Source organism: Salmo salar, chromosome 09, assembly GCF_965601325.2.
Source record: "Salmo salar chromosome 09, fSalSal1, whole genome shotgun sequence".
Taxonomy (NCBI): domain Eukaryota; kingdom Metazoa; phylum Chordata; class Actinopteri; order Salmoniformes; family Salmonidae; genus Salmo; species Salmo salar.
Genome location: NC_138299.1, coordinates 40,328,717 through 40,349,304, shown reverse-complemented (window position 1 = coordinate 40,349,304; position 20,588 = coordinate 40,328,717). Strand labels below are relative to the sequence as shown.

Sequence of the window (20,588 nt, the reverse complement as noted above, 5' to 3'; positions counted from 1 at the left end):
ACCCCCCTAGTCCCTATCCCGATACATTACAATATACCTTTGCAGCACTTTATAGAACATCAAAAAGGCTCTTGATCTAAAAATCACATAGTTGCCGTACAAGTAAATCACCATATTTGAATAATGGAGCCAAGAGGCCATTGTTCACAAGAGGAAATTATGTCAGAAGAAGCGACCTTGTTTCCATTAGTTCTGTCAGAGGAAGCAACCTTGTTTCCCAGAGTTCTGTCAGAGAAAACAGTCTTGTTTCCCAGAGTTCTATCAGAGGAAGCAGCCTTGTTTCCCAGAGTTCTGTCAGAGGAAGCGGCCTTGTTTCCAAGATTTCTGTCAGAGGAAGCAACCTTGTTTCCCAGAGTTCTGTCAGAGAAAGCAGCCTTGTTTCCCAGAGTTCTGTCCCACACAGATAAGCAAAGCGCCAGCAATTTTCTTTTAACTAGAGAGAGGGGCAGGAAGCATGAAAGCAAAGTTTCCACTATTGCAAGCAAAACAGACAGAGAATAAAATTGAAAAAGATCAGTTCAGTAGGTTCAAATAATTGTATTTTCTGTATTATAATGCCGTTCAATGAGACAAATCAATTTCTGTATATACTACAATCATTTAACATTGGCAAGAATTTTAAGCCTGCCTTATTAGTACATGTATATTTTTTTCATTAAGGAAATGCTACCTGCATTAGTATTCTGTATAGGATGCATTTTACAGTACAACCTTATGTTATTTTGGTCTTATAATACATACTTGTATATAATACATCAGTCTGGAATCGTTAGTCAGGTGAAATGTTAATGCTGAAACTTACTGTCTGAATTTAACCGACAAGTGATATAAGACAATCTTTGATTAGTCAATTTAGTACTCAGTTTCTCATTACAATTGTGGACTATGGAAGCAATCATTTGCAATTTATCAAGGAGATACTAACATTTTGAATCTGATAATTCAGTTATACAACAAGTGAGTTCCTTGCCTCTCCTTTTTGATCAACCCCAGCAGGCAAAACTGGTTGCAATGATGTCATTTTAACCAGTTTGGACCACTATCCCAGCACACATCCTTTGGTGTCAATTCTCTTCAAATCGGTTGACTTTAAATTTGTGTGACAGGCGGCATGTCTATGTCTAGACTATTTGTGCTACATTAGGGAAAGTCTTGAAAAGTTGTCTAATATCTTCCATCTTTTCCTCCAGGTAACCTAGTCCTAGCCTTCTGTCTGTCCATGCTGGTGTGCGTACTGATTGGAGCTCTGATCTACATCCTCCTTACATGACTGTTGAGAAGCAGAGCCTCCGCCAATATTACCAGGCACCCCAAACAGCAGCACCGCTCAGCCACCTCCCAGCACTCACACAGCACAGTGTTCGACAACAGCCTCGGAGGAGGAGGTATTCTAAGTAAGCCTCTATAGACAGCCATCGGTGGAGCCGGTTAAGCCATTGAGGAAGAAACCCAGCTCTGGAGCATCCACATTCTGACCAGTGCCCAAGGGCAGCAGGGGTGATAGGGTGGGCATAGGGTGATACTAACAACCAGGATACCTTGCCCCTTCATGACACTACTGCCCCCAATTCATCAGCAGCAGATACTGCCTCCCTCATGCCAATTCAACCCCAACGGAAATCTTTCTGGTTGGGTAACAGCAGTCTTAAAGGAATCCTGACCACACAGACTCCTCCTCCCACATATGACAGTGTCATCCCCACCTTTCAAGAGGAATGCACCTTATGATGTCACATATGCCGCCTGGGAATAAATACAGTGCCAGTCAAAAGTTTGGACACACCTACTCATTCAAGGGCTTTTCTTTATTTTTACTATTTATTTACTACATTGTAGAAAAATAGTGAAGACATCAAAACTATGAAATAACACATATGGAATCCTGTAGTAACCAAAAAAGTGTTAAACAAATAAAAAATATATAAAATATTTATTCAAAGTAGTCACCCTTTCCATTGATGAAAGCTTTGCAAACTCTTGTCATCAAGGCGAATGGTGACTACTTTGAAGAATCTCAAATATAAAATATATTTTGATTTGTTTAACACTTTTTCGGTTACTACATGATTCCATATGTGTTATTTCATAGTTTTGATGTCTTCACTATTATTCTACAATGTAGAAAATAGTAAAAAATAAAGAAAAACCCTTGAATGAGTAGGTGTGTCCAAACTTTTGACTGGTACTGTAGGTTAAGTGATTATTACAGTAGGGTTTACTGCTGGCAGTCTTTGGAAGAGACAGGGGCCCTGTGTTTATAGAGAACGATTCCATTTTGGGTAAGGTGCCCTTTGGCCTTTTAGCCCTCGTTTGGTCCAAAACCCATCCTGCCTTCTTTTCAGTCTACTAACTAAGAGAACTTCAAAAGATGGATTTAAATAAATAAATTGTGCTCTGATTGACCATACTATAGGCCATGTTTTTTTTTATGAACTGTTTTCCAATGGAATCTATGTGCAATAAGATGAAGGGGGATTGTCTCTTATGGCCCATATTTCTGTGATTTGTTAAAGTTCTTAATAAAGTTTTAATTGTGATCCAGTCTAATCTTGTTTGCCTACAACTCCATTCTATACATCTGATAGTTTCTGTGATATATCAGTGGTGCAGAGGGATGAGTTTCTGGGATATATCAGCAGTGCAGAGGGATGGGTTACTGTGATATATCAGCAGTGCAGAAGGATATGTTTCTGTGATATATCAGTAGTGCAGAGGGATGAGTTTATGTGATATATCAGTAGTGCAGAGGGATGGGTTTCTGTGATATATCAGTAGTGCAGAAGGATGAGTTTATGTGATATATCAGTAGTGCAGAGGGATGGGTTTCTGTGATATATCAGCAGTGCAGAGGGATGGGTTACTGTGATATATCAGTAGTGCAGAGGGATGGGTTTCTGTGATATATCAGCAGTGCAGAGGGATGGGTTTCTGTGATATATCAGTAGTGCAGAGGGATGGGTTTCTGTGATATATCAGCAGTGCAGAGGGATGGGTTTCTGTGATATATCAGCAGTGCAGAGGGATGGGTTTCTGTGATATATCAGCAGTGCAGAGGGATGGGTTACTGTGATATATCAGTAGTGCAGAGGGATGGGTTTCTGTGATATATCAGCAGTGCAGAGGGATGGGTTTCTGTGATATATCAGTAGTGCAGAGGGATGGGTTACTGTGATATATCAGTAGTGCAGAGGGATGGGTTTCTGTGATATATCAGCAGTGCAGAGGGATGGGTTTCTGTGATATATCAGCAGTGCAGAGGGATGGGTTTCTGTGATATATCAGCAGTGCAGAGGGATGGGTTACTGTGATATATCAGTAGTGCAGAGGGATGGGTTTCTGTGATATATCAGTAGTGCAGAGGGATGGGTTTCTGTGATATATCAGCAGTGCAGAGGGATGGGTTTCTGTGATATATCAGTAGTGCAGAGGGATGGGTTTCTGTGATATATCAGCAGTGCAGAGGGATGGGTTTCTGTGATATATCAGCAGTGCAGAGGGATGGGTTTCTGTGATATATCAGCAGTGCAGAGGGATGGGTTTCTGTGATATATCAGCAGTGCAGAGGGATGGGTTTCTGTGATATATCAGCAGTGCAGAGGGATGGGTTTCTGTGATATATCAGCAGTGCAGAGGGATGGGTTACTGTGATATATCAGCAGTGCAGAGGGATGGGTTTCTGTGATATATCAGCAGTGCAGAGGGATGGGTTTCTGTGATATATCAGCAGTGCAGAGGGATGGGTTACTGTGATATATCAGTAGTGCAGAGGGATGAGTTTCTGTGATATATCAGCAGTGCAGAGGGATGAGTTTCTGTGATATATCAGCAGTGCAGAGGGATGGGTTTCTGTGATATATCAGCAGTGCAGAGGGATGGGTTACTGTGATATATCAGTAGTGCAGAGGGATGGGTTTCTGTGATATATCAGCAGTGCAGAGGGATGAGTTTCTGTGATATATCAGCAGTGCAGAGGGATGGGTTTCTGTGATATATCAGTAGTGCAGAGGGATGAGTTTCTGTGATATATCAGCAGTGCAGAGGGATGGGTTACTGTGATATATCAGTAGTGCAGAGGGATGAGTTTCTGTGATATATCAGCAGTGCAGAGGGATGGGTTACTGTGATATATCAGTAGTGCAGAGGGATGAGTTTCTGTGATATATCAGTAGTGCAGAGGGATGGGTTTCTGTGATATATCAGCAGTGCAGAGGGATGGGTTACTGTGATATATCAGTAGTGCAGAGGGATGAGTTTCTGTGATATATCAGCAGTGCAGAGGGATGGGTTACTGTGATATATCAGTAGTGCAGAGGGATGAGTTTCTGTGATATATCAGCAGTGCAGAGGGATGGGTTTCTGTGATATATCAGTAGTGCAGAGGGATGGGTTTCTGTGATATATCAGCAGTGCAGAGGGATGGGTTTCTGTGATATATCAGCAGTGCAGAGGGATGGGTTACTGTGATATATCAGTAGTGTAGAGGGATGAGTTTCTGTGATATATCAGCAGTGCAGAGGGATGGGTTTCTGTGATATATCAGTAGTGAAGAGGTATGAGTTTCTGTGATATATCAGCAGTGCAGATGGATGGGTTACTGTGATATATCAGCAGTGCAGAGGGATGGGTTTCTGGGATATATCAGTAGTGAAGAGGTATGAGTTTCTGTGATATATCAGCAGTGCAGAGGGATGGGTTTCTGTGATATATCAGCAGTGCAGAGGGATGGGTTACTGTGATATATCAGCAGTGCAGAGGGATGGGTTACTGTGATATATCAGTAGTGCAGAGGGATGAGTTTCTGTGATATATCAGCAGTGCAGATGGATGGGTTACTGTGATATATCAGCAGTGCAGAGGGATGGGTTTCTGTGATATATCAGTAGTGAAGAGGTATGAGTTTCTGTGATATATCAGCAGTGCAGAGGTATGCGTTTCCATGAAAGCAACATCAGTAAAGTGTGATCAAACATATCTTTTAGTGGGGTGCAGTGTCGGAAAAAGTAGGTTTAAAAAAGATAGAACCTGAACACTCATAAGCTCTTCCACATACATTTACTAATAAACACACGTCTCGATCCTGCAAGGCTCTTCGTCAGGTCGTAAAAGCTACAATACTTTCAAAAACACATGTATGTCTTTGTTGCAAAATTATTTCCAATTATTGCTGGAAAAATATCTTAATCTGTTGACTCACTGAGATCAACATTGATATTTGATATTTGTATTTCTAATCAACTGATTTTTCTCTGAAAATTGCATGTTTTTGTTTGCGTACCAGGTCATCATTATTGTATTCACACTGGGGATCTTAGAGAATCGCTACATCCTTCATACTGATGTGTTTCCTGAGATCTTAAAATCTCTATGGGATCGGTCCCCCCCCCCCCCCCCTCCCGCATGACGGTTGAGCTAACGTAGGCTAATGTGATTAGCATGAGGTTGTAAGTAACAAAATAAATTCCCAGGACATAGACATATCTGATATGGGCAGAAAGCTTAAATTCTTGCTAATCTATCTGCACTGTCCAATTTACAGTAGCTATTACAGTAAAAGAATACCATGAGGAGAGTGCACAATTATGAACTTGAAAATGTATTAATAAACTAATTAGGCACATTTGGGCAGTCTTGATGCAACATTTTCAACAGATATGCAATGGTTCATTGGATCAGTCTAAAGCGTTGCACATACACTGCTACCATCTAGTGTCCAAAATCTAAATTGCGCTTGGGTTGGAATAATACATTATGGCCTTTCTCTTGCATTTCAAAGATGGTGGTACAAAAAAAACGCATGTTTTTTTCTTTGTATTATTTCTTTGTATTACCTTAACAATTACCTTTTGTATTACCTTTTACCAGATCTAATGTGTTATATTCTCCTAAATTAATTTCACATTTCCACAAACTTTAAAGTGTTTCCTTTCAAATGGTATCAATAATATGCATATGCTTGCTTCAGGTCCTGAGCTACAGGAAGTTAGATTTGGTTATGTCATTTTAGGCGAAAAAGGGTTCGATTCTTAAGCGGTATAAACACCTCTCCAGGCTCGGTGACAGCTGATGATCCGCACATCACGACTACAATAAAAACGACCTGGAACGCGCCCAATGTAACCTACATGGCAACCGGGATTAAAGGAGAGCCAAGCGTCAGCTCAAACAGTTTGGCAATGAATGATTTATATATACACTAGAGGAAAACAAGGGTCTCTATGTTGAAGCCACCGTACCTCCATCTTGGCACTCCCCCACCGTTGTGAAAAATATTTTGGAAGCTATAGAAATGCATTTATTAATTTCTACATTCGTTTTTGCCACATGGATTATATTACAGACACATTAATGCGTACTTTTAAATTATATTATGTGAGCTAAACATAAAAAATATATAAATATATCAACTCAGCAAAAAAAGAAACGTCCTCTCACTGTCAACTGCATTTATTTACAGCAAACTTAACATGTGTAAATATTTGTATGAACATAACAAGATTCAACAACTGAGACATAAACTGAACAAGTTCCACAGACATGCGACTAACAGAAATTGAATAATGTGTCCCTGAACAAAGAGGGGGTTAAAATCAAAGATAACAGTCAGTATCTGGTGTGGCCACCAGCTGCATTAAGTACTGCAGGGCATCTCCTCCTCATGGACTGGACCAGATTTGCCAGTTCTTGCTGTGAGATGTTTCCCCACTCTTCCACCAAGGCACCTGCAAATTCCCGGACATTTCTGGGGAGAATGGCCCTAGCCCTCACCCGCCGATCCAACAGGTCCCAGACGTGCTCAATGGGATTGAGATCAGGGCTCTTTGCTGGCCTTGGCAGAATAATGGCATTCCTGTCTTGCAGGAAATCACACACAGAATGAGCAGTATGGCTGGTGGCATTTTCATGCTGGAGGGTCATGTCAGGATGGGCCTGCAGGACATTTACCACACAAGGGAAGAGGATGTCTTCCCTGTAACACACAGCATTGAGATTGCCTGCAATGACAACAAGCTCAGTCCGATGATGCTGTGACACACCGCCCCAGACCATGACGGACCCTTCACCTCCAAATCGATCCCACTCCAGAGTACAGGCCTCGGTGTAATGCTCATTCCTTCGACGATAAACACGAATCCGACCACCATCCCTGGTGAGACAAAAACCGCAACTCGTCAGTGAAGAGCACTTGTTGCCAGTCCTGTCTGGTCCAGTGACACGTGGGTTTGAGCCCAAAGACGATGTTGTTGCCGATGACATCTAGTGAGGACCTGCCTTACAATAGGCCTAAAAGCCCTCAGTCCAGCCTCTCTCAGCCTATTGCGGACAGTCTGAGCACTGATGGAGAGATTGTGCGTTCCTGGTGTAACTCGGGCAGTTGTTGTTGCCATCCTGTACCTGTCCCGCAGGTGTGATGTTCGGCTGTACCTATCCTGTGCAGGTGTTGTTACACGTGGTCTGCCATTGCGAGGACGATCAGCTGTCTGTCCTGTCTCCCTGTAGCGCTGTCTTAGGCGTCTCACAGTACGGACATTGCAGTTTATTGCCCTGGCCACATCTGCAGTCCTCATGCCTCCTTGCAGCATGCCTAAGGCACATTCACACAGATGAGCAGGGACCCTGGGCATCTTTCTTTTGCTGTTTTTCAGAGTCAGTAGAAAGGCCTCTTTAGTGTCCTAAATTTTCAGAACTGTGATCTTAATTGCCTACTGTCTGTAAGCGTCTTCACGACCATTCCACAGGTGCATGTTTATTAATTGTTGATGTTTTTTATTTATTTTTTATTTTTTAGTCATTTAGCAGACGCTCTTATCCAGAGCGACTTACAGTAGTAGTGAATGCATACATTCCATACGTTTTATTTCATTTCATGCATATTGTTTTAATTTTGTTTTTGTATTGGCCCCCCGTGGGAATCGAACCCACAACCCTGGCGTTGCACACACCATGCTGGCGTTGCACACACCATGCTGGCGTTGCAAACACCATGCTCTACCAACTGAGCCACAGGGAAGATGGTTCATTGAACAAGCATGGGAAACAGTTTTTAAACCCTTTTCAATGAAGATCTGTAAAGTTATTTGGATTTTTACGAATTATCTTTGAAAGACAGGGTCCTGAAAAAGAGACTTTTCTTTTTTTGCCGAGTTTATTTAAAAAAAACATTTTCCTCTTAAATATAACTTGTAGAGATTACTGTTGTTACTGTCCCCACTACAACAACAAAAATACTTAAATATGTGCAATTTTGTTCTTTAATCATTAAACTGACATTTTGTAGAATTTCATTCATTCCAAGCATTTCGCTACACTCGCAATAACATCTGCTAACCTTTTGTATGTGACCAATATAATCTGATTTAATATGCAGGACTGCTCCTACTGGGGAGTGCCAATATGGCCGACCATTGGATTCAAAGCCGCCCAATGGCCAACACATGGCAAAATCAATCCAGGGTTTATATACATCATTGTTGGCAACGCGACTGCACCTTATCATTACAAGTATTTGGTGTACTGCACAGATCAAGGATATGACAGCGACCTTATATTTGATAAAGTGAGTTCTGCATCGTGTGCTCTTTTGTTGTGTGTGTATGTGGCATGTATATGTTGTCAGTTTTGCGATTGGAATTGGTCAGATAAAGAAATACGAAAGAGGGAAATCATCCGTTTTATACAGGTTCCTCGAGATCTCTGATTCCATCCAAACGAAAAGCGGTGGATGAGGGTGATGGCTTTCATTTCAATGCATTACCTTAATTCACTGTGATAGCGCGATTTGATTGATTCATCGAGTATCCATCTTATTGTAAATATGGAAAATATAGCCGATGGATCGCCTACTGAACATATATATATATATATATATATATATATATATATATATATATATATATATATATATATAGTGGGCTATTTCTTATATATATATATATATACATAGATATATATAACGTTCGCTTGCCATAAGGTTTTATTATTTTTCCGTGTATTAATTGAAATCTACAAGTTTTATTGAATCAGTATCGTGTTAATGACGTAACAGACTGATCTCAGTACCTATGGAGACACGAACGCAAGAGTGTTCAGTTCAGAATGTGCAATGCAGTGTTGCATAAAGACCATGATTCTAGCTTGCCATTCCATTTAATAGCTGAGAGCAATATTCATTTCAAGGTTGATGCACTGAATGGACAAGGCAGTGATTTCCCTGTTTAAAGACTGCACCTATTCGATTGAATCTATAGCGTGTATACAGGCTATTGATATTATTGGAATAGATACATTGGCTTACGCCTAATTCATTCTTTAACTTTACATTTTTTCTTGAATAGTCATCAAACTGCATTGCCCCATACTGTAGTTTTTTTTTCTGAAACTTGATTGGAATAACATGAAGACACAGGCCTATATAATGGCCCTGTCATAGGGTACCAATCAGGATGGGCATTTCAAGACCTGAGGCCCAAGCCGTCTTGGTGTAGTAAACTGAATGCTGTGAAACCTTTCATTTATATATTATTTTCTCTTTTCGGGGCATTAGGAATTCTCTTAGTCTTCAGTGCACCATCTGCATGGAAACATGGACACCACCTACAGAGGAGGAATTGTAGTCAACAATGTCCAGGAAATGTGAGGTGAGTAACATGTGGGTAATTTTAGTATATTTTGTATTCAACTCCACATGTTATATTACCTGGTCATATATAGCATATATATATATATAGCCGAGTAATATTGAGTTATGACTTGACTGTATTGGATGGTTTAATAGACCTACCTCTTGGAGAAATAACCTAAGCACTTTAGCCTACCTAATGACTTAGAATAAAGTGTGATGTAGAAAAAACTAACAGAAAACAAACAAAGAATCAAGCAAGTCAGTCGATTAAACTATATTTATTTATTTAATTAAACAGTGAGTCCCATTGAGACCGAGGTCTCCTTTGCAAGCGAATCCTGCATAACAAGACCAGCAGCAATTACACATTAAAAGTTAGAAACACAAACGCTTTAATCAAGAACATAGGAAACACAAGAAACACACATAATTAAAGGTTACTATGTTCTCCTCCTCTGTTTACCTCCTAGCCTGGTCACTCAGTAAGGATGTTAGCTGCTGTGGAACATGGTCCCATCCTCTGCAGCGACTCCAACATCCTCTGCCTCTCCTGGAAGGGCCGGGTCCCCAAGAGCGAGAAGGACAAGCCGGTGTGCCAGCGGCGCTACTATGAGGAGGGCTGGCTGGCCACAGGGAACGGGAGAGGGGTGGTTGGGGTAACGTTCACATCCAGCCACTGCAGGAGAGACAGGAACACCCCTCAGAGAATCAACTTCAACCTGCGAGGACACAACAGTGAGGTGTGTGGGCCGGCTTTGTCATTTTTGTGTTTTCAATATCTTATTAGGCAGAGAACTGGGCAACCATTAGAAAATAATTTGATGTGTGTTAGTGTGAAGTATGTATAGTATGTAGATATTTATATATATATGCATATTCAATATTTTCTCTGAAACCGTCTGATAACTTTCAATTATTGTGTAGCTTCTAGGTTATACTGACTCTTTTGTCAGAGCTCACATCCGTGCTGACTGTACCATCAGCAACTGGTGTGGAGGAAATTCACTGTTTTGTTGTTTTTCCCATCAGGACATGTTGAATATAGAACTGTATTCCACATTCACATTCCCAGACAGACCCCTGTGTTGGTGGAGTGTAATAGCAGTTGCATTGTGTTTTCTCTAAAGGTTGTGTTGGTCCGTTGGAATGAGCCCTTTCAGAAGCTGGCCACGTGTGACATGGAGGGAGGCATCTTTGTTTGGATTCAATATGAGGGACGGTGGTCTGTGGAGTTAGTGAATGACCGCGGTGCCCAGGTAAGTTTGTACCTGCCCAGGTAAGTTTGAAGTCATCAGCACACACACATTATCATTGATCATACAAAAGCACATTTCATATGAAATGCACAATCATCATCATCAGAGTAATATATTAATTGATGGGAAGAATATTAGTTAAAGGATAAAAAAAGTTAATATTTCTTTGTATTTGTGAAAATATCATGTATTGATGTATGTATGTTTACTCTTACCTCTCATCTCTCTCCATCAGGTGAGTGACTTCACATGGTCTCATGACGGCAGCCAGGCCCTGATCGCCTACCGGGATGGGTTTGTCCTGGTGGGGTCGGTCAGCGGACAGAGACACTGGTCCTCAGAGATTAACCTGGAGAGCCAGATCACCTGTGGCATCTGGACACCTGACGACCAACAGGTAAACTGTCTCAATCAATCAATACATTAAATGTATTAATAAAGCCCTTATCACACCTTAACAAAACATTGTTACATGTATTACACTTTTACATACACATACAAATACACCTGATATATTAAATCATCTGTCGGTTTCCAGTCTAGTCCTGGACTAAAAATAATGTGGGACCCTGTTACACCCTATAATGGAGATTATTTCATTCTTAGTCAAAGGCTTAATCTACGTCCAGGAAACTGGCTTCATATACGCTTTCCCTCATAAAATGATTCCTGCCCACTGTACTTCAGGTGTTGTTTGGTACGGCTGATGGTCAGGTGATAGTGATGGACTGCCATGGTCGTATGATCGCCCACGTCCTCCTGCATGAGTCAGACGGCATCGTCGGCATGTCCTGGAACTGTCCCTGTTTCCTGGTGGAGGACAGCACAGAGAGCGACACCGACTCTGATGACAATAACCCACCTCAAGGTAACATATTGTTTTAACGCTAAAACAAAGAAAAAGTGAATCCCTGTTTTATACCTCTCTAATGTACCGCTAACGTTTTTTTTTTTACCACTGCTTTGAACACCATGATTGTGCACTACGATGGCGACAGTACATTGGCCAGGAGGCTAATGTGTATATTTTTCTCTCCCCTAGTACGTAACCTGAAGCCCCTTCTGACAGTCAGCTTCATATCAGGAGACATCAGTTTGATGAACAACTACGATGACCTCGCTCCTACCGTCATCCGCTCAGGACTCAAAGGTACTGACTTTATCAATCTTCTGTGTGTAAGCCAACCAAATTCGGAAAGTGAAGCAGTTTGCTGTCGTTAAGAGAAATAATGTACTGGGGAAACCCACCACTGTGTAATATAAAGATACTCTACAGTATGAACGTGATGTGACTGAGGCCTCTCCTCTTCAGATGTGGAGGTCCAGTGGTGTTCGCAGGGGGACCTCCTGGCAGTAGCTGGGATGGAGAGACATGGAGTCCCCGGAGTCCCCTCTGACTCTATCATGAGGAACGCCCTGGTCAAGTTCTACAATGTCCAAGGAGAACATATCTACACGTTAGAAACACCTGCCCAGGTGAGCTCCCCTCTGATTTCATCCTCTGAAACGTTAGTGTGATATTTACAAACTTGTAATCTGTTTGCATGGCATAATTTCAACCAGTTTTGCCTTCTGGGTAAGTCCTCTAACACATATAAGTCACAGTCTATAGGACATCTGAAATCTTCAACCAATAACCACAATGCTAACAGGAATTTAACTTCATATGAAATGTTGTCTTGCCACACTTCCAAGTCTTGTTCAGTTCAGTCGGCGATGGAGAAAACCAGAAATCAAGGTTCCATACAATGTGAATACAACAGGGCTGACTGGAAACCTGCCTTGTCAACCTTTTCCTTGCAGCGCCCCATCACCACCATCTGTTGGGGCCATAGAGACTCTCGTCTGTTTCTGGCATGTGGCCCGGCGCTGTATGTGGTGCGAGTGGAGCACCGGGTGGCCAGCTTGCAGCTGCTGTGCCAACAGGGCATCGCCAGCGCCCTGCGGGAGGAGAGGGACGTGGGCAAACTCAACATGCCTTCCTTACTCTGCTCCTATGTCACCACCGCCTTCATACCTACCATCAAGGTAGAAGGAGATTTATTCAGTCGGCTACAGTAGGCTATTATCTCAGCTCAAAGACATCTGGACTTGTTCATTTCAAAATCACATCACCCCTTGGTCGTAACCCTTTAATGTTTGTAGATCTGTAAGGTGCAAGGGATGTGCTGGAAGCTCCATCAATACCCTGATTATAACTATTCAGACTCTAAAGCTCTAAATGGCTAAGGGGCCAAGGGGCCAAGGGAAGGAGTAGGGGTAGGGTGTGAATTGGGAACCAACTGTTAATGCTCTTCTCTTGTTTCTCTAGCCTCCCATTCCTGATCCCAACAACATCCGGGACTTTGTCAGCTACCCCACTGCTGGCAACGAGAGGTTGCACTGCACCATGAAGCGAGCGGAGGACAACCCCGAGGCAGGGGGACCCTGTTACACCCTATACCTGGAACACCTAGGGGGGCTGGTGCCTATCCTCAAAGGCAGACGCATCAGCAAGCTACGTCCAGAGTTCATCATCATGGACCCGAAAACAGACAGCAAAGCAGGTGGGCTTGGCACAGGAAAAGGTATTATAATGAGCTTTTAAAAAATAGATAGTATGTTAGACACAAACAGCGACCCCTACTATTGTTTTTCAGAAGTTCTACATTTCTGATCTGTTTAGGTTGAGTCATAGATCATTTTTTATTTGTTGTTTGTATGTATGTTTGTTTGTTTATTTCAGACGAGGTGTGTGTGAATGCTATGATCTCCTACATGACTGACAGCTGTAACTGTTCCGACTCCAGCGACATTGAGTTGAGTGATGAGTGGGTCGGGAAGAAGTCGCCTAAACTATCCAGAGGAAACAGGTCTCCCAAGCATTCCAGGTATCTTTCATTACAGTGGTCTAGATTCTGTAGGAATGACATTATAAGATTTCTGTTTACCATATTTAACTCTAATCCTAAACATTACCCATCGCTGATCCATCTAATTCAAAAGCTCAAGCTTCCTAAATATGTCATATTTATCATTTGATTTGTTCTAACTTGTTGTAACGACAGTGTTTATTATTTAAAATTAGTCTATTTTGCCCTTATTTGCCATTGGTTTTGTTGTTTTCTGGCGTAGAAGGAACATGGAATCAAGAAAATCTCCCAAGACGTCTAGGACTAGTCAGGAAGGGCTTCGATCGCCAAGGTTACCAACGAAGAAGCCTCTGATTCGTTCTCCCAGTCTAACACGTCGAGAGATGTCCATGGATGGAATCTCTGAGGTATTATCTGAATATGTGTTATGTGGAAAGTTCATAGTGATTCTATTGGCTGAAACTGCTGTTTTCGCTAGGCTAGTTTCGATTTTGCCACTTCCACAGCCGGAAGTAAATCAGGTAGTTAGCTAGCTAGCACATACGATATTTGGTTCTGAGATCATCTTTCATTTGGTTAAAAAAAATTCACCAAATAATCCATCTGCCTTTTTATTTGCCTGGTTTCACAGCATAATTACCTGGCTCAAGTCACGTCCAATATTTGGGGGACTAAGTTCAAAATTGTGGGACTTGCTTCTTTCTTACCTGCTAATCTGGGTGCAGGTAAGATCACTACAATGTGAGAAGAACACATTAAATCACACATTGCCCAATTTTATGTGTTTAACTTTTTGTGTTTTAACTTTATTTTGACTGCTATTTCCTTTCTGTCATTTTTCTGTCAAATTTGACCAAAGATCTGTTTCTCTCCATTTCAGTTATCTATAAGACCAGTTTGCTCCATCTACAACCAAGGCAGATGACAATCTACCTTCCAGAGGTGCGAAGAATATCACTTGACTTCATGAGCCTGCCGGTCTTTAACCCCAACGTCTTCAGTGAGGATGAGGATGACTTGCCAGGTATGAATGAAGGAAAGACTTGGATTTCACTGGATCTTTCAGGATTATTGAATACAGGATTTTCAGAATTTGAAATTTGTGTGGATCAATGTGTATGTTGATGTAATTCATAAGAGTCCCTGACTTGTGTTTCAGTAACGGGACCATCTGGAGTGACAGGTGACAACCCTCCATGTACGGTCAACATCCCCATCGCGCCCATCCACAGCCCCGCCCAGGCCATGTCACCCACTCAGAGCATTGGTCTGGTCCAGTCCCTGCTGGCCAATCAGAACATTCAGCTGGATGTCCTGACCAATCCCACGGCTACAGCTTCAGCAGCAGCAGCAGCGGCCTCAGCCTCTGTTCTGGGGTCTGATCATGGTCAGGATGCTGTGGCAGTACATTACAGTGGGACTCTAGGAAGGTACTCCAACCCAGGACAGGTGATATTTAATGGGCTAGAGATGGGTCCCCTCCTGGCTGGAACATTACCTCCACCTCCGCCTCCACATAACCTCCCTCAACAACCTCACCAACAACGTCCTCAGTCACAACAGACGCACCAACAACAGCAGTCCAAACAACCACAGCAGATACAAACGCAACAGCAGCAGCAGCAACAACAGAGGATGCAACATCAACAACTACAGCACCAACAACCACAGATTCCACAACAACATCAACAACTACAGCACCAACAACCACAAATTCCACAACAACATCAACAACTACAACAGCTTCACATACAGCAGATCCAACAGCAGCAGCAGCAACAGACTCAGCAGCACCAAGCACTGCAACAACAGTACCAACAACAACAGGCGGCACTGCAACAGCAACAACAGCAGATCCAACAGCAGCACCAACACTTGCAACAGCAGCAAATCGCTCAGCAGCACCAACAGATGCAACTGCAGCACGAGCAAATGCATCAGCAGCAGCAACAAATGCAGCAACAACAACAGCAGATCCGACAGCAGATTATAGAGATGAGGCAGCAACAGCAGCAGTTGCAGCAGCAGCATCAGCAGATACAACAGCAACACCAACAGATGCAGAGGCAGCACCAACAAATGCAGCAGCAACTGAAGCTGCAGATCACCTTGCCCCCTCCGCCTACTGGCTACCCCACCATCTCTTTGCAGCAGTTTCAGGTACCCCACCCTAGTCCAGAGTTGGGACCAGAAAGAGCACAGCAGGGCCATACTCAGAGCCATACTCTGGGCAGGCCAAGTCTACCGCGATCCAGGCCTCCATCATTCATTGATGTAGACAGCATACGGTCTAGACCTCCTTCCTTCCTCGAAGCAGACACATCAAGATCTAGGCCGCCGTCATTCATCGACATAGACACAATACGGACTAGACCTCCTTCTTTCATTGATGTAGATACCGGTACATTGCGATCTAGACCCCCGTCTTTCCTCGATGCGGACTCCTCCCGATCTAGAACTCTTTCATTCATAGACACAGACACACTACGGTCTAGACCTCCTTCCTTCCTCGATGCAGAGACTTCCCTTGAGATCCAGATGAGGAAGGTGAACGCTCCTCCGCCCTACCCAGGAACCGTAGTGTCTGCAGCCACCGCCACAACCTCCACCGCTCCTCAGACCCTCATCACCAACTGTGACAACCCCAACATACTGGTCACAGCAGACCCTTGTCTGAAGAAAGACGAGTTCTCACTCCACCCAGTTGGTCTCCAGTACCAGATGGGATACGAGAGGATCACAACCTTTGACAGCAGTGGGAATGTAGAGGAGGTGTGTCGCCCTCGCAGAAGACTCATACGCAACCAGAACGCCTACGCTGTTCAAGGCATGGGAGGTTCTGCCACACTTAAAGTCACCTCATCGTCTGACAGTAAGAAAGTCCATCTTCCTTACAGCTCAGCGACTCTAAGCCGCCTCTCGGTGCCACGATACTCCATACCCAGCGGAGACCCGCCCCCCTACCCAGATCCAGCCAATCAGGTTAACATTAACACGACAACACTTCCTCCTCCCCAACGCATAGACAGTAGTCACATGATTCACGCTACCTTGCGACGTGACAGGCGAGATGGGGAATCCCGCTTGAAGGTGTCCCAGATGGTTGATGCTTCAAGGACTCTACCGTCCAAGTCTAAGATCAACAGTGCTGCCCTAGCGCTCTCTTACCAGCAGAGGGTGCCAACAGCTCTGTATACCTGCACTCAGTGCAGCAGCAACAGCAGCAGCACCAGTGTCAGTGTTAGCGGGGGTGGTAGTAGCAGCAGTGGCATCGCAGGAGGCACTGTGGTGCGGCAGGATTTCCCACCAGGAAAAGGTGCTCATCACAGCACCATCATTGTTCACTCCAAAAGCACTTCACCTCTTGCTTCTCAGTCATCGTACAATCTGCTGAGTCCTGTTGATAACAGCAGGGATAGGACTGTATACGTGAACTCTGCCTTTACTGAAGACGAAGCATTAAGTCAGCAGTGTCGTCACTTGACTCTTGGGGAGGTTAGTTTGACTCTGAAACGTCCTCCGCCATACCAGTGGGACCCAAACACCACAGAGGAGTTCTGGATATCGCAAGAACAGACTATCTTAGCTCCACCTCCACCACCAACACACAAACCCCCACCCCCACTCATCTTCAGCAATGCTCAGCACCTGGACATGACGCGGCTGCCTTTCCTACTCTCAACAAAAAACCCCAGCAGCCCAAGCACTGTTACTTTCCCATCGGGTTACCAGATCTCCCTGTCACCTTTCCCTCCAGGGGGAGGTCAGGGTGGACCCCCACTCCAGTCAATGCAGAGCCCTCCACCACCCTGCCCTCCCAACGAAGTAGTTGCTCCAGTTCCCCAGTTCACCCAGCAGGACCCCAACCTGGTCTTGCCACCTGGATACCCTCCCAACCTTGCCAACCTGGCTTGCTGCCCTCTACCACCGATGTACCCAGGAGCTAGCTCCTGTGCCGGGCTTCAGCTGCAACCTGTTAGCCTGCACCCCTGGAACCCCTACAGCCTACCCATGCAGGACCCCTCAGGCTCTGCCACCCTCCCCAGCAAGTCTCATCAACTGTTAGAGAAGCCAGTCCTCTCCCCATCTCCTCCTACAGCTCCTCCTCCCCCACCTCCTTCACTTCCTCCTCCTCCTCCACCAACCATGCTGCCAAAACCCAAAAGCCCTACAGAGGAGCTGACGGACTCTGCCAGTAGCTTCCAGGAGCCGTCTTCTCTAAATGAAAGCCCTGTTCCAGACCGGCAGGGGACCGACAGGTTCAGCAAGAAGAGCCGTAAACGTCTGGACAGCCGAGCTGAGGAGGCAAACATGACCACCGTCTCAGAGGGAAAATCCAAAAAGGAAGGGCGCGCCCTCTCCGACTTCAACTCCCTCATCTCCAGCCCCAGGCTGGGCGGCAGGGAGAAGAAGAAACCCAAAGGCCAGAGGGAGCAGCTGAACAAAACCAAGAAGCTCAACAGGACAAGTACCACCAGCGAGTTCCAGGACAGTTCCGAGAGTGAGCCCGAGCTCTTCATCAGTGGAGACGAACTGATGAACCAGAGCCAGAGCTCCAAGAAGGGCTGGAAGAGTAAGAGGAGCCTGAGGATGGCCAGTGAACTGGAAGAGATCAAGTGCAGGAAGGCCAATGAGAGAGAGGACCGCGGGCTGGGCAGCCAGGGATTCGTCTACGTCATGGCCAATAAGCAGCCACTCTGGAACGAGGCAACACAGGTCTACCAGCTGGACTTCGGAGGACGGGTCACTCAGGAGTCTGCTAAGAACTTTCAGATCGAGTTGGATGGCAGACAGGTAAGATTTTGCTTTTATTATTTACAGAAACCTGGATGATTTGTTAATAACGGCAGTTGTATATAAGTTAGAATTCTAAAATCAATGTAGTATTGTGGTTGCTTAAAATACCAACTGTGTCATTGACCTCTTTATGGCTTAGCTGAGTCAGTACCCATCGAGCTCCAGGTAGACATTGAGCGATGAAAACAGGCCTTCCTCAAAGCGTTATATCTGTTTCCCAGATTTTTCCCCCTGTCTTTCTACAGGTGATGCAGTTTGGCAGAATCGATGGGAACGCCTATATCCTGGATTTCCAGTATCCTTTCTCAGCAGTGCAGGCCTTTGCTGTGGCCTTAGCCAATGTTACTCAAAGGCTGAAGTGAGAGACTGCTCTCACCCAGCGCCACATATGTGTCATATATATGGATCTGTTCCAACCGATACTGGTGCATAATGACGACATAATCAGAGATGATGTTCCTGGGTCCTGTAACATGGGACTGTCAATTTAGTGCTTTGCAAGGACAACACGGTTTATGGGGCTATGAACAGTGGTGTAGTGGAGGGTAAACGCACATAAACACCATTTACGCACCTTCTTTCTTTTGCGTGAGTGGAAATATGCATTGAAAGTATAGGGTGCTTTACTTCAGCGTTTACCCACCGATTTTTTTTTACAACTACATCACTGGCTATGAAATACACTTTAGTAAGCCTCATATAAAAACATTTTAAAATGTAAGTTGCTCTTACTTACCGTATCTATGCTTCGGATTTAAAAACTGCCCTGTGGAGAAGTGCAATTTTAAAAGACCTGATTAAAGAAAAAGTGCAATGCTGGACAAAAGTGTTGAAATGATGTATTGTGAGAAAGGAGACCATATTGATTGTGTAAAGACAACAAGATGAGTTTGAAGGTATTAGAGTTTATTTAGAAGTTATTTATAACATCACTTCTATGAAGTGATCCTATAGGAATATCCACATTTCCCTAAGTTGTGCCATTATTGACAAGCCATTATGTAAATGTTATTGTATGACCACATACTCCCGTACAACATTAATTTGAACACATTCATAAATAAATTGTAACACCTGTATATTATCAATGTTAGACCTAACTTTCTGCCAATCATCTCTTTTAGTAGACCCTATGAAAAACTAAAATTGAACGCATGTGTAAATCAAATGCATGGATCACGTTATCTGGGACAAAGTTTATACAGTAGAAATCCCACCTGCTGCCAGATCGGTCAACTCATGTTAAATCATACAACAACAACAAAAAAAAAGACACGCTAACCTCTGAATTAATGTAACATTATGGTGTATAAACTTGGTTGGCTCTGTGTTTTAGTCAGTCACTGGTGGTGTTTAAAGATGCTACTTGAACATTGCATTTGAATGTGAAGTGCTTTGCCTCCTTGGAGTTGCTGCTGCTTTTTGATAGAGATTGTCCGCATTAGTGCTAATAGTGTCACATGGTATTGAAGACGTCAAAGTTATAATTTTTATATTTTCAGATATATTTTTTTTTTTTGATTGACTGATTAATTTGTGAACATGTTGTTCAGTAATTAACATGTCTGGTGCTGCTTTTTTTAAAGTATATCTGCAGGTTTATTTGAAAAGGTATTGTAGACAAGTTATGTGATGATTCAACTATTCAATGCTTAGCATTGTTACTCTGCTGTGTCATACAGCAAGACTTCAATGTGTATTATACAATACAGACAGTGTGTGTGGTGTGGTCATTGTGTTATTGTCATCACCACCTAAATTAATATATATTATTGTATTGCCTAGATGGGTTTTTCTTAATTTTTTTTCAATTGTATACAATGATTTTTGTCCAGAATATATATCAGAAGATATATTATTAAAGATAGGTCTAACTGATTTCCAAACACTTAATAAAATGTATAACATTGAAAACACATATCTAGTGTGTGTGTGTGTGATTTATCAATCGTCACCAGTCTATTCACAGTGTGTGTGTGTGTGTGTGTGGTGTGTGTGTGTGTGTGTGTGTGTTTGTGTGAGGGGGCGGGATTTATCAAACGTCACCAGTCTATTCACAGTGTG

General features: G+C 43.4%; 1 protein-coding gene and 2 pseudogenes across 2 annotated transcripts; 2 read left to right on the top strand and 1 right to left on the bottom strand.

Moving 5' to 3' along the window:
- Positions 1–554: 554 nt before the first annotated feature.
- Positions 555–1,728, top strand: LOC106611310 (myc target protein 1 homolog; annotated as a pseudogene).
- A 5,183-nt stretch (positions 1,729–6,911) lies between these two features.
- Positions 6,912–7,622, bottom strand: LOC145857942 (uncharacterized; annotated as a pseudogene).
- Positions 7,623–8,453: 831 nt separating this feature from the next.
- On the top strand, positions 8,454–20,442 carry LOC106611324 (tubby-related protein 4). Of its 2 annotated transcripts, none has more exons than XM_014211408.3 (16): positions 8,454–8,554; positions 9,542–9,635; positions 10,090–10,359; positions 10,747–10,875; positions 11,111–11,272; positions 11,563–11,743; positions 11,918–12,025; positions 12,188–12,351; positions 12,679–12,903; positions 13,187–13,421; positions 13,601–13,745; positions 13,990–14,134; positions 14,359–14,452; positions 14,608–14,751; positions 14,887–18,521; positions 18,770–20,442. In XM_014211408.3, the coding sequence occupies exons 2-16, from the start codon at positions 9,618–9,620 to the stop codon at positions 18,884–18,886; spliced, it is 5,772 nt and encodes a 1,923-aa protein (XP_014066883.3). In that variant the 5' UTR covers positions 8,454–8,554; positions 9,542–9,617; the 3' UTR covers positions 18,887–20,442. The 2 variants fall into 2 exon arrangements, with proteins under 2 accessions (XP_014066883.3, XP_014066881.3); XM_014211406.3 differs by having other exon boundaries at positions 13,187–13,442.
- The last annotated feature ends 146 nt before the right edge of the window (positions 20,443–20,588 follow it).

What these genes read in the sequence shown, in the direction of transcription:
- LOC106611324 (XM_014211406.3), top strand. An exon ending in TGGGCTTGGCACAGGAAAAG is followed by an intron (nt 13,443 to 13,600) that starts GTATTATAATGA and finishes TGTTTATTTCAG; the next exon opens with ACGAGGTGTGTGTGAATGCT. An exon ending in CCATGGATGGAATCTCTGAG is followed by an intron (nt 14,135 to 14,358) that starts GTATTATCTGAA and finishes CTGGTTTCACAG; the next exon opens with CATAATTACCTGGCTCAAGT.